We start from the raw sequence: 16,352 nt of genomic DNA, 5'->3' as shown, positions 1-16,352 counted from the left end.
TTTTTTTTTTTTTTTTTTTTTTTTTTTTAGGTGGCGAGAAAAACCTGCAATTACTACTTGAGGGTGTGCATGAGGTAAATCACGTCTTGTAATCCTATTCGACATAGGGTTACAATGAGATAAACCAGCCTAGGTTACTCATAGTTTACCTAAGTCTCAAGCCAAGAATGTGGATAGACTACTCTCGGAATTGAACTTGAAATCTTGTGGTTATCAACCTACCAGGCTGACCAACTTGGCTAAGGTTGCCCCTATTAGTGTCTTCTTTTTTTTTTTTGTCAGATTGTATTAGATATTGTCAACACTTGTTCTCATAATATCTTGCGCAATCAAACATACCTTCTGTGTTTTGTATCTAAGTATAAAAAGAATTAGTACTATGTTGATGGACACCAAAAAATTCCCATAATAATATAATATTTTTTATATTAAAAAGGCAAAATAGTTATAGTTTTCATGGTTTAGGATATGTTTATATATGTTTACGTTGTTGGATATGATGCAGCCATACATTGTGTACATGGGTGGTCCAGCAAACAACAGTGGATATAATGCTGAAATGTTTTCAGAGTATTCCCATCTCCAGATATTGTTCTCTGTAATACCAAGGTATTCTAGTACTCTATGATGTAGTATATTTATTATGGCATAATATCATATTGTAAAAATAGAAATAATCGAATAAAATAATAAGTTAATAAAATTTTACGAGACTATTGACACTACATTGAACAACATTGTAAAAAAATAGTGAACTATATTACTTATAATATAATAATATTTATAGATGACAGGTAATTTAACGATCTAATTGTATTCTTTACTTGTTTTATTTAATAGAGAGGAGAGTGAACGAGTATCAATTCGACAGTCGTACTATCATGCTTTTAGGGGATTTGCTGCCATGCTTACCCATGAAGAAGCCTCTGCTTTATCTCGTATGAATACTACTCCATATTCTCAGTCTGTTAACATATCAACAATGTTATTTGTACTCATTCTTGGCCGAAACATGATATAATGATAAATAATTTAAAAGTTGACGTTACAATCATGTTCTGTCACTAGATGATACGAAAATATATGCATGAAATAAACTTTTTTCTCTTGAAATCATAACATATACTGAGTATTTTGTAACCATTTGATTATCAGGTCATAGTGAAGTGATATCTGTGTTCCCCGATACGACTCTTCAACTCCACACAACTCGATCATGGAATTTTTTAGGAATGGAATCCCTTGAATCATCTCACTATTATAAAAATTCATCAAGTGACATTATAGTTGGAGTGATTGATACAGGTAATTAAACCCTAGCATATTTGATCATACATTTATTTACTTTTTTTGATCTTTTTTTTGAAAGTGAAGTAACAAAATTATACCCAAAAACACAGGCATATGGCCAGAGTCGCCTAGTTTCAATGATGAAGGCATCGGGGAAATTCCTGCAAGGTGGAAAGGAGTTTGTATGGAAGGTTTTGCCTTCACAAAATCAAGCTGTAACAGGTGATCATCCATCGTTATTGTTATCAATCTTATTATTATGTTGTAATTTCAGTACAGAAAACTTCAAATTTTTTAAAAGGATTGCATCTAGAGTGGAAGCGCATAACTTTTGATAAATTATTTGTGTTTATTAAGAATCTTAACAAACAAAGACTTACATTCTAATAATCTTAGCAAACAAACACAAGAAGTTCTTTTCGTTCATATTTTGTTTGTTTACAACCCTAAATTTGCATTGAACAATTGAACCAGTTGAATTGTGTTCTGGAAGCTTTTACCAACATTGTTAATTTGGCAGCATAATTTTTCATGTTACAGGAAATTAATAGGTGCTAGATTCTACAACAACCTTGAGGAGATTAACAATGAGAAACCAAGTGGTAATGGCAAATCGAGAGCCTCACCGAGAGATTCTGTTGGCCATGGAACTCACACTGCATCAATCGCTGCCGGAGCCGCCGTCGGTAATGTTTACTCGTGTTTTTACGATACGAATTGTTGTTTTTGATAGTTTAAGTCTTATGGAGATTGATCTGATTGATTGATAGGTAACGCTAATTATTTTGGGCTGGCAAATGGAACCGCGAGGGGAGGGCTAACCTCTGCGAGAATAGCAACCTACAAGGCGTGCGCAGATGGAGGTTGTTCTGGAGCTACTATACTCAAGGCAATCGACGATGCAGTTAAGGATGGAGTCGACGTCATTTCCATTTCGATCGGGATGACTTCTGGATTCCAGACTGACTTCCTGGCCGATCCTATCGCCATTGGAGCCTTCCACGCCGCACAGAGAGGCGTTGCGGTGGTCTGTTCCGCCGGAAACGATGGACCGGATCCCTATACCGTCACCAACACCGCCCCCTGGATCTTCACCGTCGCGGCTTCTACGATCGATCGGAAATTCGAATCCACCGTGGTCCTCGGAAACGGAATGTCTTTTAAGGTACAGTTCAATTCGATCTTCATGCACATAGTTTCAACGTGTTAGTAGTATCGCACTAATGTGATCTTACTGTTCCGTCAGGGAGCCGCCATTAGTTTCTCGCTTTCTGGTCATCCTAATAGCTTCCCTCTCGTGTTTGCGGAAAATGTTGCTAGGGATCCCACCTTAGCTTCCGACGCTAGGTGAATTTATCGAGCTCTTCTCTTCTGCCTACCATGTGTTTGAAAATAGGCCTGAATCGCAAGTTTTCTGTTTATGTATTTAGGAACTGTGCTCCGGGAACACTTGACGCAGAGAAAGTCGCTGGAAAAATAATCGTTTGTATGAATAACGTTCTGGGCGTCTCCAGATCAATCAAGAAGCTAGTTGTGGAAGACGCTGGCGCAAAAGGTCTAATTTTAATTGACGACAAAGAAAAGATTAATCCATATGATTCAGGACCATACCCTTCTGCAGAAGTTGGAAATGATTTTGGTGTTCAGATCTTGAAGTACATCAATTCCACCAAGTAATCAAGACTTCTTAACTAATTTGGTTATTTTATTTCAGCAAAATTGCATTTTTGATCCTATGGTATACACTTAATCCCTAAGTTAAGCGTGACTATTTTTAACCCCAAGTTATGCAAGAAGTGACGATTTTAATTTTTCGGGACTATTTCTGCTACCAATATGTTACAAGTGGCATATTTGATCCTTCAGGGACTAAACTCGCTACTTTACCCGTAACTTAGGGGGTTAAAATGGTTAAACTTAAGACTAAGCATGTACCACGGGTATAACTAGATAACAATAAATGCAATTCTCTGTTTTACTTATAATATGTTTTTAATGATACTATCTTGAGTATATAGGCATCCAATTGCAACAATATTTCCAGCAAAAGAAGTTCAGAACATCAAGCAGGCTCCAGTAGTTGCAGACTTTTCTTCAAGAGGTCCTGCAGGGCTCACAGAAGACATTCTTAAGGTTTTTACAGCCCTAATTGCTCCTATATTTACAAAACTATATGATATGTTTCATAGCATCCCTATTGTGTTTAACTTATCAGCCTCGACTTCTACTAGACCATGATTAAATTCTAGTTAAGTTTTGGCATACTATGAATAATTATGGTCTTTGTGGATGTTTGTGATTGTAGCCTGACATAATGTCTCCTGGTGTTGCAATTCTAGCTGCAACGATCCCTTATGTATTATGATACCTTAACTTCCACGAAGACATCTTTCTCCCTTCTAGTAGACCATGATTAAAGTCTAGTTGAGTCTGAGTCTTTGACATATTGTGAATAATTATGGATGTTTGTGAATTGTAGCCTGACATAATGGCTCCTGGTGTTGCAATTCTAGCTGCAACGATCCCTTATGATACCTTAACTTCCACGAAGCCATCTTTCTCCCTTCTAGTAGACCATGATTAAAGTCTAGTTGAGTTGAGTTTTTGACATATTGTGAATAATTATGGATGTTTGTGAATTGTAGCCTGACATAATGGCTCCTGGTGTTGCGATTCTAGCTGCAACGATCCCTGAATCCCCTGATAATACCTTAACTTCCACGAGGCCATCGTTCTTCAGCATCACATCCGGGACATCTATGGCCTGCCCACACGTTGCAGGCGCCATGGCATTCATCAAATCAGTACACCCTGAATGGAGCTCATCAATGATCAAATCTGCAATTATGACAACAGGTATGGTCATAATTTGTGCAGTTCACATAATCTCTCACAGAAATGGGTTCAAGAAAATCCATTCCTACCTGATCTCTTGCCATTTCATTGCATTTCAGCATCAATATCAAGCAACACTGGAAATCCCCTGACAAATTCTTCAAACTTCCAAGCAAATCCACATGAAATGGGTGCTGGGGAGATCAACCCAATCCAAGCTCTTGATCCCGGCTTGGTATTCGAAACCAGAAACAGCGATTACCTCTACTTCCTATGCTATTATGGCTACAAAGAGAAGATCATCAGAGCAATATCCAAGACAACGTTCGAGTGCCCAACCAACGTTACCAGGAAACACATATCAAACATAAATTTCCCTTCAATCTCCATTGGCAAACTAGAAGGTGTTACAACTGTCAAGAGAGTTGCCACCAACGTTGGCCCTGCAAATGCTGCATATGTTTCATCCATTGTCGCTCCAAAGGGTTTGAAAGTTAAGGTTTCTCCAGAAAGAATAGCTTTTGCTGAAGGAGGGAAGAAGGCCTCTTTTGCAGTCTCATTTGATGGTGAAAATGCCTCAAAAGGTTATAACTTTGGAGCTATACTGTGGTCTGATGGGTCTCATATAGTTCGGTTAGCCTTTGCCGTGAATATCGAATGATAATGGTTTTGTATATTAGTTGACTTTTCCAAGGTTTTTCTGATAATGAACTTACCAAACTCCTACTTTGTAATTGACTTAAATGTGAATTTAATTAATCTTGTTTATCTAATTACAAAATTCAATTTGTGTAATTGTCTTGAGAAATGATCTTTTGACCTATCATGTATGGTAGTCAGCACAGGAATAGGAAAAAAAAAATGAAACGAAGCACATGAAAATGTAAGTATGTATTTACGATTTAGAATTTTTTGAGTTATAGTATTATTGTGACAAGATCATTTTTTGTTCTCCGTCTATAAAATCGTTGAAATGCCGTTAAATACAATGACATTTATAATTAGTAATGTTGCACTAGTTTTGGGTGACAAGGGAAACTTACATGTTTCGCTCATATATAATAGTTTACAAATCACACATGACTACATGAGTTCTACAAGAGAGATAAACAACATTAAGAAGCCCATATGAAATTGGCTCGACCGAGAAACTATTCACAAGGATTAAACATATGATTTTTAATACAAGAATCATGTTTCATTCACTCTCTCATCTCTTTCGGAGTTTGTTGCATTTTTTTTTAAATCACAACATATATTGTATAATTTAATCTTAACTTTATCAAGTATATGGGAGTGCTAATAGAGCGGTATTGACTCTTTGTGCTTCAATAGGTTAAAAAAAAATAATTATGAACAAATATTACATTTTAACAGAGTTAGTAACAAAAAAGAAAAAGTATATAGAGGTAAAAACGTGATTTTATTGAAGTGGGAAATAGAGTGCATGATATTTTGGTTGCACCACAAGAAATATCTAAAGGCACATAGCATGTTCTGTGGTCGATCGTTACCTATAATCATTTACTTCTCACGTTATTTTCATTCATTAAAAAGAAACAACAACAACAAAAAAAAAAAAAAGAGATCCAAATGTTGGGTACTCTTATTCCCTAATATCTCATACGATTCGAAAACAAGATTTATTTATAGTAAAATAAGTAAAATCATACGGAGTATATATAATTGTAAATTCTTGCTGCAAAATCTCTCAACCTACTCTTCCCCACTGCTCCGTGTCTAGATCAATCACCCAACCAGAGACTGAGAGAGAGTTAATGTATGTGTTTTTATGAAGGGTTCTGTTGGGTTTTGTGTGTGTGTTTTTTTGTTTTCTTAATTTCTTCTACGTTTAACGTTGTTTGATGATGTTGTTTGTGATGTTCATAGGCGGAGGAAGCTTAAAGCGGGGAAATCTGATGTACTTGCTTCTGAATCTTTGCTACATTTAGCAACACCATGATGGAATTAGAACATAAAGGTATGAACTTTTTCTTTGTTCTTCAGTTTTTTTTTTTTTTTTTTTTTTTTTTAAGTTTTTTTTTTTTTTTCATTTTTTTTTTTTTTTCATTTTTTTTTTTTTTTCATTTTTTTTTTTTTTTCATTTTTTTTTTTTTTTCATTTTTTTTTTTTTTTCATTTTTTTTTTTTTTTCATTTTTTTTTTTTTTTCATTTTTTTTTTTTTTTCATTTTTTTTTTTTTTTCATTTTTTTTTTTTTTTCATTTTTTTTTTTTTTTCATTTTTTTTTTTTTTTCATTTTTTTTTTTTTTTCATTTTTTTTTTTTTTTCATTTTTTTTTTTTTTTCATTTTTTTTTTTTTTTCATTTTTTTTTTTTTTTCATTTTTTTTTTTTTTTCATTTTTTTTTTTTTTTCATTTTTTTTTTTTTTTGTTAATAAATAAATTTTCATATTCTGAGTTCTGTACCCAATAGCTTATTCTGAGTGTTTTTAATTCAAATTTGGTGTATTTGCAAGTAGGCTTGAATCTTATGCACTTAATTGTTTTTGAGGAATGAAATTCTGGGAAGTACTTGTTCTGGCATGTGGTTTGTTGATTCTTTGAGTAGGCATAAAGAGAGAAGTGAATGGTGGATTGAATAAAGGTACAATTTGCATGTATCATAATGGGAATTTCATTCTATTTTATGACCATTTGGATGAAAAACTTCGGGGTTTAAATTTAAGAGGAGAGTAGGGTCCTAGGAATTGATTTCTCGGTGTGAATTGGATGGGGTTAAGTATGCATATCCGGGAACTGGACATTCCAAATGCTGGGATGGGATTGATGAGTGGAATAAGAGTCAGTTCCTCTGGACAAACTAGTTGCATCAATGACCGGCTTATGGGCGAAGAATGGATTGTTTCCCTTATACAATCACATAGAGCTCGTATTGGTGATCTGTCTCGGTTCTTTCACCATTTTGTGTTAGGATTTGTTCACATAAAGTCTTCTTTCACAATTTTGTGTTAGGATTTGTTCACATAAAGTAACTACTACGATCATGTCACAAGTCATAAGCATGCATTGAGAGTCTAAATTAGGGCATTAGACGGATATAACAATGGTATAAAATATTCTCTAGAAATAACTATGGTTGCAATTTCAGTTCTAAATTGGTTTCCTAATGAGGCAGTTAGCCTAGATTCCAATGTCCTTCATTAGCCTCATTAACTTTGGATAACCGTCTTCTTTTTTCCTTTGTATATATGTTTAGCCTATTGGTAAAAAAATCCAAGCCTTTACGTGCGGTAATTTTACTTAATTTGGTCTAAAGAAGATCCAACTTTGCGGAATCCAATTGATGTGTTGATGAGTTGTGTAAATCATCAAACAATTACATGTCACCATCCACATAAGCCTCTGGGGCAACATTCAACATCAATATATTTTCTTTTGTCTCGGGAACTAAATAGCCATCCCTCTCCTTTCTACCAAATTACACTAGAGGGTATAAAACTTAATTCTGTAAGAAAGTTAAATGAATTATGCCAAAGCAAAAATTAAATAATGAAGACGCCTTATGGAGTTGCACATATCACTTAATGGGCTTCATTGTGATATGTGTAGCTCCATTTTCACAAGTGATGGAAGTCTTCTTCATTATATAATTTTTTCTTTGGCATAACTCATTTAACTCTCTTACGGGATGAACTCTTACCTTCTCGTGTAATTTGGTGACGAGGAGAAAGATGATCATCTAGTTTCCCAAGAAAAAAGAAAATATATTTAGGTTGCATGTCAGCTCAAAGGTTTTTGATGATTTGTATGCCATTGGCACATCAGTGAAGTTGGGTTGGATCTTCTTTGAATTAGGCTAAAAAATTGAGAATTGCACCAATGTTTTAACTTTTGGTACAAATTACCAAATCTAAACGGTTTGGTTATAATTATCATAACTAGTAAAGGTTTGGATAATTTACCAATATGCCTGTATATATATATATATATATATATATATATATATTCTTTTCTTTTCCTAGTTTAGTTTTCATTGTTTGAATACTTTGAATCCCCTCTTTGCTAAAGTGGAAAGTCTGGTGCTTTTATTTTTATCTATTTAGGTTTTTAAACCCCTGGTCTGATTGTCAAATTGTGATATACTTTACGATGAGAGTTTTTCAACATTCCATTTTGTCAGTTGGATGTATAAATCCCTCGTGCTTTTGTTCTCTATTGAAAAGTCCACAGATTAGTAGGATTATTGTAGATGACGGGATGTGTATTTTAGCTGCAATGTTGAACTTTCGAACATTCTATAGATGCTGATAAGCTGTTAAGAATATAGGACTTTCTGGGAATTGTAATGACGGGCTTTGTTGTGACTGCAAAAATGGAGAAAGAAAACGCATACATCTCATTCAAGTAGTTTGTCTTGATCATTACAGAGTACTATTTCGGTTTAAAGTGCTTTGGTGCATTCAATAAAAAAAAAAAAAGTGTGCTATACCAACATTGGGTGTTAATGCCTCGTGTATAGAAGAACTTGCGACATGACTTGATATTTTCAGCCCCGGACCTCCCGTTGCATCGCTAAAAAAAAAAAAAAAAAAAAACTTTGTGACTCAACAATAGTATTTGATTTGATTTGTGCTGCTATAGCTTTCTGCATTGAGTACCCGTTACAGTGTTGATAATTTGTCGAGTACTAATAAGTTTTATAGCAGATACCATGCAGGCGAACTGTGAGGCGCCCGGAAGATGCCTCCACAGCGCAGGGTATTTTCACGATCTGCAATACAGTATGGGTGCTTTCAAAGGCTTTCCGGAGCTTAATGAAGGCAACAATGTTCATCCTAGCGGGGATACTATTGAACCGGACTCCTCAAATGGCAGTGAACATATTGACTCATCTAAAGAATCTCCAGAAAAGCCCGTCCAGAATAATGCTTTTGGCTCTTGGTCTGCCTTTTACCCCGACTCGAATAATATGCATCTTTTCGCAACGAATGCTTTTGAGGCCCAATTCCATCCTTATGCAGTGGACAACCAATTCCATTACGTTCCATTCAACGTGTTCTATCAACAATGCCCTCGGGAATTTCAATTCCAAGACTTCCAATATTTCGTGGTCATCGACTTTGAAGCTACCTGCAACAAGGAAAAGAATCCTCATCCCCAAGAAATAATTGAGTTCCCGTCTGTAATTGTTAGTAGCATGAGCGGACAGCTAGAAGCTTGTTTTCAAACATATGTGCGGCCAACATGCAATCAGCTCCTCAGTGATTTCTGCAAGGATCTGACTGGCATCGAGCAAATCCAGGTCGGTTTTAAGTTTAAGATCCACTAAAACTTAATCTGATATGTCAAATGATAAAGAGGTTATTACCGAAATGGTCTCTCGACTATTGCAAAATTACCAATTTGGTCCTCGACTTTGAAAAATTGAACCAATTTGGTCCTCTGTTTATTTTGGTGTTAAACATCCGTTAAATTGGGACCAAATTGGTAATTTTGCTATAGCCAAGGGACCATTCTGGTAATTAATTTTTGACTGAAATGGTCCCTTGACTATAGTGAAATTACCAATTTGGTCCCAATTTAAAATAAACGGAGGACCAAAATAGTTAAAATTTTCAAAGTTGAGGACTTAATTGGGCAAGAAAAATTGTCGATGACCAAATTGGTAACTTCACAATAGTCGAGGGACCATTTCAGTAAACTTTGGAGGTTATTGGTTGCGTAAAAGTCCTATAGTTTATTGACCGTAAAAGCATGATGACCACTTTGTCTAATGCCCGGCAATGCTGTGAAATAACTATTTAGCTTCTGACGAGGTGTATTGTGTTCAGTTTCTGAACTATTGCCCCGTATATTCAGGTGGACAGAGGGGTTACTCTGACTGAAGCTCTGCTTAGGCATGACAAGTGGCTCGAGAAAAAAGGGATAAAAAATTCCAACTTTGCTGTGGTTACGTGGTCGAATTGGGATTGCAGAGTGATTTTGGAATCAGAGTGTCGCTATAAGAAGATCAGAAAGCCTCCTTATTTCAACAGGTAAGTTCAGAGCCCCAATTTGCAATCTGGATTTGTTATAACACAATAACAATTCCTCGTGTATATTTCCGCTTATGTTTAATCAGATGGATCAACTTAAAGGTCCCTTTCCGCGATGCATTTGGAGGCATGAGGTGCAATCTGAAAGAAGCGATGCAGATTGCCGGGCTGGCCTGGCAGGGCCGTGCCCACTGTGGTCTCGATGACGCCAAAAACACTGCCCGTCTTCTTGCCTTACTCATGCACAGAGGCTTCAAGCTCTCGATCACAGATGCACTCATGTATCGGACTACCAATGAGTCTTTTGCGTGGAAGCTCCCCCTCGATCACCAATTGGTCTCCCCATACGAACCTCAAAAAGCTAGACAGCTTCACGTTCCAACGGCTCAGATTCACCCTTACTGTTTCTGCGGGATGAAGAGCAGCAAAGGCGTGGTTCAGAAGCCGGGACCAAAACAAGGAAGCCTCTTCTTCGGGTGCGGGAATTGGACAGCTGGACAGGGCGCTAGCTGCCATTTCTTTAAATGGGATTCTCCTTAACCCAATCGGAGAAAGGTAAAGCAACTCGATAATCTTGCCTAATCACCTAGGCATATTATCTCATGTAAAAAGTGAAAAAAAAAAAAAAAGATTCGGTTGTTTATCTAAGAACCAGCATTTCTTGCACCTTGCAGAGTAAATATGTCTCTTTAGCTTTGGCTCTTTCTTCTGTTTGCTTAGTTTAAGATGGTGGTCTTGTAAGCAATGAGGGATGGGGCTTCTTTTACTGACTTGATAGATGATTGGATAATATGGAAAGAGACATTGTTCGGTTGTTTTTACATAAACCAGACATGTCTTCATAGTTTTCTGCTAAATAATTTTGAGCAATTGGAGTGGTGGAGTTGGTTGCCTTTTTCTCTGGAAATTTTTTATGTATATTTTAGTGTTCTTGTCAAATGAGTAATTATGTATGAGAAGAAGACTTAGGTAAGTCGTAAGATTCTTTATTTATCTCAGATGGAGTATTCTGAATCTTGTTTTGTGTATAGAGTAGCCTATCGCTCTATGCCTCTAGTGTTATATCCATTTTACTCGTCAACATAAGATAATAGAGTTTAGCTTGCCATGACTGAAAAAGGTGTGTGGTGATTGGTGAGGGGCTGAGGGTGCAAGTTGAAGACATAATAGGTTAGAGATCCGCACTAGTTTAGTTTTTTTTAATGGTTTTTGATGATTCAAGTAGGAGAGAGATGAAGGAAAGAGAAGAAGAAAAAAGAGGAAACAAAAAAGTTTATGTATTTGACGCCCAAAAAAAAAAAGGAAAAAGAAAGGAATAACGCGCCCGGCTGGGCGTTTGTTGTTCGCGTTTTGCATTTCTCTCTTTGGGCCCATAAAAAAACCCTTACCTTGCAGGAGATCAAAGTGCTGCCTTCTCTCACATCCTTCTCTGTTATCCACCTCGTCATGAGCCCCACAAAAAATAAGAAAAAACCACTAGTGTGAATGCTCTTTGAAAAATAATGTTCCATCACCAATACATAAGATGATTATGGGTCGGCAATAAATTACCCGTAGTTAATACTCAAGAGTGCGTAATGGGTAGATCCCACTTTGTAGAGCAAGGATCACAATGGGATAAATCAGCCCAGGTTATCGATAATTGAATCAAACTTAATACTCAAGAGTGTGTAATGGATAGATCCCACCTTACAGAGCAATGATCACAATGAGATAAATCAGTCCAGGTTACCCATAATTGAATGGCTCAACCCAAGAAGGCCTATAAATCTCTCCCACTAAGAGTCAAACTTAAAACATTATAATTACCAAGCCAACAATTTAACCAATTTAGCTGAGAATCTATTGCTACCTTTACTCATTTTTACTTGGAACCAATAAGAAAGGTTGTAACCCTTCCCTGTATACGGGAGGTGGTGGGTTCGAGTCTCAGTGGAGGCAATACTGACTCTTGTGCTTCAATAGGTTGAAAAAGTAGTTATGAACAGATTTAGTAGTATTAAAAAAAAAAAAAAAGAAAGGTTGTAACGGAAAGTTCATTAGAAATTTTATTAGAGTTCATTAAATGTGTGACTTGAATTAGGTGAAATTCAATGTGCCCATAAGATATTATCTAAAGGTCCCTGTTCAAAGTAGTGAAAAAAATGTTGTTTATAAATAATTTGTGCAAAAAAAACATGTATAAAAGTTAACTAGGTTCATGTAAACTTAACACTTGAAGCAATGTTTCAATCTCAGATAGCTTTCCCCTAAACAGCTATACAGACTTGGTAAATGTTGCAGAAGAGATGAACTTGAACAAGACTGCATGACACATCAGCAGCAACTTGGAACTACAAAAGGATTGATCATTTGTAAACACCTGTATCTCTCTCATGCTCTTTCAGAAAAAGATCCTCTCAGGGCCTCTGCATTATTCAACAGTAAAGTGAAAAAATGGAGCTAAATAAGCCAACACCACTCTGTTAATCAGTGAAGCTTCTATTACCTGCTGCATTGGGAGGTAAAGCTTGAATTCTGGCGGGAGCTCCTCTTCTGAATACAGGCGATCTGAGAAGTAGATCCTCCTGAGGCGGCAATTGGCGTGCACCTGAACTCGCAAGGTTTCTACATAGTTGGTCCCGTATGCTCGACGAGTCAAATCAGTAAGGTTTAGTTGAATTTGATTCCATCCATCATCCAACCTCAAGGGCATAGTGCATATGTATGGCTTCACTCGGGTCACAGCCTAAAACAGACAAGCAAATATTTGACTGTCAATGGTTGTGCACTTGTGCTATTCAAGTATGCCAATCAATTCACAAAATAAGGCAATTGATTCAACGATACTGCTTTTTAAGTGGAGAAAAACTATTTCCAATTCCAAATTTAAAAATAAAAACAAAAAGAAAATAGATCACTCATCAGCAAATGATACATCTCGGGCATTATGTACAAGACTAAATAATAGGACGACATATTAATTGATCTCACAGATGACATGGAGTGATAATAAAGTTGGGGCCATCTAGAACTCAGAAAGTAAAGGAAGCACAAGAGTACTTCATTAAGTAACATCTGAATAAATTAACAGTCCATTGTTGGGGAAACAAAGTTGATTATGGTTTAACTCAGAAGGCCATTACCCAGTAGAATTATATAGTCAGTATTAATACACAGTTAACAGCGCAACAGATCCCTCAATTTAACTCAGAATGCCATTTACCCAGTAGAATTATATCTTGTGTTTTCTATTTTTCTTCACCTTCAATGGATTTTAGTTTTCTAACTTTAATCTAGGAAAAAGTATTCTTCCAATTATCTCCCTCACAGGCTTAGTGGCTAAATGCAAGCTTAGTAAGACTAATTGACTAAAACCAATTAATTGCGTCAAAATCAAACAATCACCATTCAGAAGGCCTTACAAGTGAAAAAAGAAGTAACAACAGAGTACTTGGCAAAAAGATACGGAGTATTATATAAATCAAACAAACAAACAAAGGGTAGACTTACAGACTTGAAAATTAGAAGCTCGAAATCGTCTCCGGACATTTTTATCATCCAGCACCTGAATCTCAAATGTGAAGTACTTGCTCACATTTTTCGCAATCACAACTAAGAAAGGCAGCTTTATACCAAGAGTTGCATTTGGATCTGCAGGGCATGTAATGAAGGTTGATTGGACATTTGATCCAACAATTTCAAGGACATTGGATTGTATGTCATCATCTTGCAGGCGTTTAACATGGCCATTGGAAACTACAAAAGATAAAAGAAACTTTACTTTTGAATCACCAAGTGTAAACACAATACAAATATCTAGAAGATTTCCCCTGCTTAGACAAGAAAGCTTCATAATAGAACATAAAGCACAGAAATTTAAAACTGCCACTAAAACAAAAAGGAAAATACAACATAATACACAATTGCATAAAAGGGTCTAACTGAACTATCATGATTTAATATAGAATGAAATACGTAAAATTGGAGGGCAACCCTAGCCAAGTTGGTCATGCTATAGACTTGGTAACCACAACTCCACAAGGTTACAAGTTCGACTGCCAACAGGAGCAGCCTCGTTGGCCTTCTTGGTTTGAACTGGTCAGCTATGGGCAACCCAAGTTGGTTGCCCTTTGCCGGCTAAAACCACAAGGCGGGATTTACCCCGGATGTAGTGGCTGCTAATTTCCCTCGTCACCCAACAAGTATGTAAAATTGGAAAAAATGCTCAGGTCAATTTACTATTTAACAAAACACTCAAGTAAATACTACAACATGAATTGGCATGGTAAAACCACAGTAAAAGATAAATGCCTACTTCAATTTCAGTAAGCCAATAACAAATAACTACATCATGCAAAATTGCTAATAATAACAATAACAGTGATGAGTGAAATACATCTTCTTATTTTTTGTTACCTTCTTTATCCCATATCTGCAAAGGCTTGCTCCTGTTTCCTCGCAAAAAAATCAACAGATAAATCATAAGAATACATTATAAACCCAAATTTGAGCTAATTGCATTATTTTGGATACGGAAAAAAAAAACGAAAATATATGCATGTGCACACAAAAATGCATACCCGAGGCTGTACAAAATGGATAGAAAACCGGACTGGAAAGTGTTCTTGAACATCCTGCACCAACCGACGGCTTCAACCTCCGATCAATCAAAGCTAAGAGGCTGCAATTACGGTTTTTACAAGGAATTTCAGAGGAAGGATGATCGAATTCTAAGAAGATCCTGACTTTTACCGATTAGGGCTGAGAAAGGAAGAGCGATTCAGAAATAATACCCGTCTTGTGATACCACGCCCGAAAACCCGATTTTCGCTTTTGGGTCTTGGTGCGGTACAAGTTGTACTAAATTACTATTTTACTCCCTTAACATTAATATTTGTGTACGGTATGGTACATTATTTAAAAATATATTATTTAATTACTGAAATTATTTGAAAATATATTACTCCATATTTGATTATTGAAAATATATTATTAAATAATATAAATTCATTACACAATTAATATATTTTTAGTATATTAAAATGTGCTTTGGTTCATGGTCCATAGAAAAATTTGTGTACGAAGGCAAACCCATAAAACTTGTGGGTTGGGTATCAAGTCCAAGCTTTACAAATAATGGGCTTAAAATAACCCAAAAGTTAAGCAGATGGGTCAAGTTAAGGAACATATGGATCAAATATAAATCCAGTCATCTAATTCAGTTCTGGCCCAAATTTATGTCATAAAATTTTCATACCATGTGGCATGTGAGGTATTGGCAAATTATTTTGTAGACCCGGTCAGGTCTACCTTACAAAGGTTGTTATGCTATGGATCCGTGTCTACTTTACAAGGTAGACCCAGCTTAATATTCATAATTTTAGAACTCTATGACACATGGTATTAAAATTTTATGACATAAATTTCATGCCACATGTTGAACATTCAGTATCCCAGGAACAATAAATTGATTTTTTTTTGAAACACTCGTAATTCTTTACAAAATAGTACCCAATGCTCAATCATATGATCACCTATTTAGAAGATAACTGAGATATCATCACACTACATAGTAAAAACAGCCTTAATATTCGTATGCCGACAAGTCAACATTTATATTTATTCGTTGATAAAATTGTTATTGGGTTATCGGCCTACGAATCAAAAGCCTGAACAAATATTGCCACGAGGGAGATGCAATGTCTTTTTTCTCCATACATGTCAAAGTGCAATATATGTGATGAGGCAAATCATATTTAGAATAGTTGGACTTTGATGGAATCAACCCACTACTTTTACATGCACGCTACATATATTTATATATATATATATATATATGCTCATCTTTTTTTGGGGTTTTTTTTATTTAAAAATATTATATTATTTTATTTTATCTTATTTTGTTAATTTTATCATTAAACATTGTGTTGTCAACATCGGACTTGGATTCTCCGTGGTGGCAATGACACAACTTTAGACTCTTTTGCTAACAACAAAAAGTCAAATTAAAGAACACAAAAATATGTTGCCCCGTACTTATACTAAACTTACATAAATTTTGCAAAAGCAACCAAAAGTTCCATTTCAAAAGGTGACGACTTTTGATTCTTGATGATATGATGATTCTAACGTTGGAATTTAGTTATCACTAATCTCTGATGCCCTCTTCTCAATAATGTATTCGTGTGTGTGTCTATATATATATATATATATATATATATATATATATATATATATATATATATATAT

General features: G+C 35.6%; 3 protein-coding genes across 4 annotated transcripts in view; 2 read left to right on the top strand and 1 right to left on the bottom strand.

Moving 5' to 3' along the window:
• Positions 1–4,920, top strand: part of LOC116015070 (CO(2)-response secreted protease-like) — a 5,259-nt gene extending 339 nt beyond the window's left edge. The window contains exons 2-12 of the mRNA XM_031255073.1: positions 506–609; positions 841–938; positions 1,156–1,305; positions 1,401–1,512; positions 1,831–1,976; positions 2,061–2,455; positions 2,537–2,637; positions 2,721–2,963; positions 3,309–3,423; positions 3,936–4,146; positions 4,245–4,920. Coding sequence (XP_031110933.1) covers positions 506–609; positions 841–938; positions 1,156–1,305; positions 1,401–1,512; positions 1,831–1,976; positions 2,061–2,455; positions 2,537–2,637; positions 2,721–2,963; positions 3,309–3,423; positions 3,936–4,146; positions 4,245–4,786 — 2,217 coding nt within the window. The 3' untranslated portion in view covers positions 4,787–4,920. The remainder of the gene's footprint in view (positions 1–505; positions 610–840; positions 939–1,155; positions 1,306–1,400; positions 1,513–1,830; positions 1,977–2,060; positions 2,456–2,536; positions 2,638–2,720; positions 2,964–3,308; positions 3,424–3,935; positions 4,147–4,244) is intronic.
• Positions 4,921–5,691: 771 nt separating this feature from the next.
• LOC116017645 (ERI1 exoribonuclease 2-like) lies at positions 5,692–11,028 on the top strand. 2 transcript variants are annotated; one of them, XM_031258269.1, is made up of 5 exons: positions 5,692–5,905; positions 6,016–6,106; positions 8,793–9,388; positions 9,946–10,121; positions 10,208–11,028. In XM_031258269.1, exons 2-5 carry the CDS (start codon positions 6,085–6,087, stop codon positions 10,659–10,661), a joined length of 1,248 nt encoding a protein of 415 aa, XP_031114129.1. In that variant the 5' UTR covers positions 5,692–5,905; positions 6,016–6,084; the 3' UTR covers positions 10,662–11,028. The 2 variants fall into 2 exon arrangements, with proteins under 2 accessions (XP_031114129.1, XP_031114128.1); XM_031258268.1 differs by having other exon boundaries at positions 8,790–9,388.
• Positions 11,029–12,234: 1,206 nt separating this feature from the next.
• On the bottom strand, positions 12,235–14,936 carry LOC116015228 (cilia- and flagella-associated protein 20). The gene is made up of 6 exons (XM_031255255.1): positions 14,897–14,936; positions 14,684–14,784; positions 14,520–14,551; positions 13,618–13,859; positions 12,610–12,849; positions 12,235–12,529 (listed from the first exon to the last, which is right to left on the bottom strand). Exons 2-6 carry the CDS (start codon positions 14,734–14,736, stop codon positions 12,521–12,523), a joined length of 576 nt encoding a protein of 191 aa, XP_031111115.1. The 5' UTR covers positions 14,737–14,784; positions 14,897–14,936; the 3' UTR covers positions 12,235–12,520.
• Positions 14,937–16,352: the final 1,416 nt, after the last annotated feature.

This window comes from Ipomoea triloba, chromosome 4, assembly GCF_003576645.1.
Source record: "Ipomoea triloba cultivar NCNSP0323 chromosome 4, ASM357664v1".
NCBI lineage: Eukaryota > Viridiplantae > Streptophyta > Magnoliopsida > Solanales > Convolvulaceae > Ipomoea > Ipomoea triloba.
The sequence above is the reverse complement of the archived record's forward strand: the minus strand, read 5'-3'. Positions and strand labels throughout refer to the sequence as shown.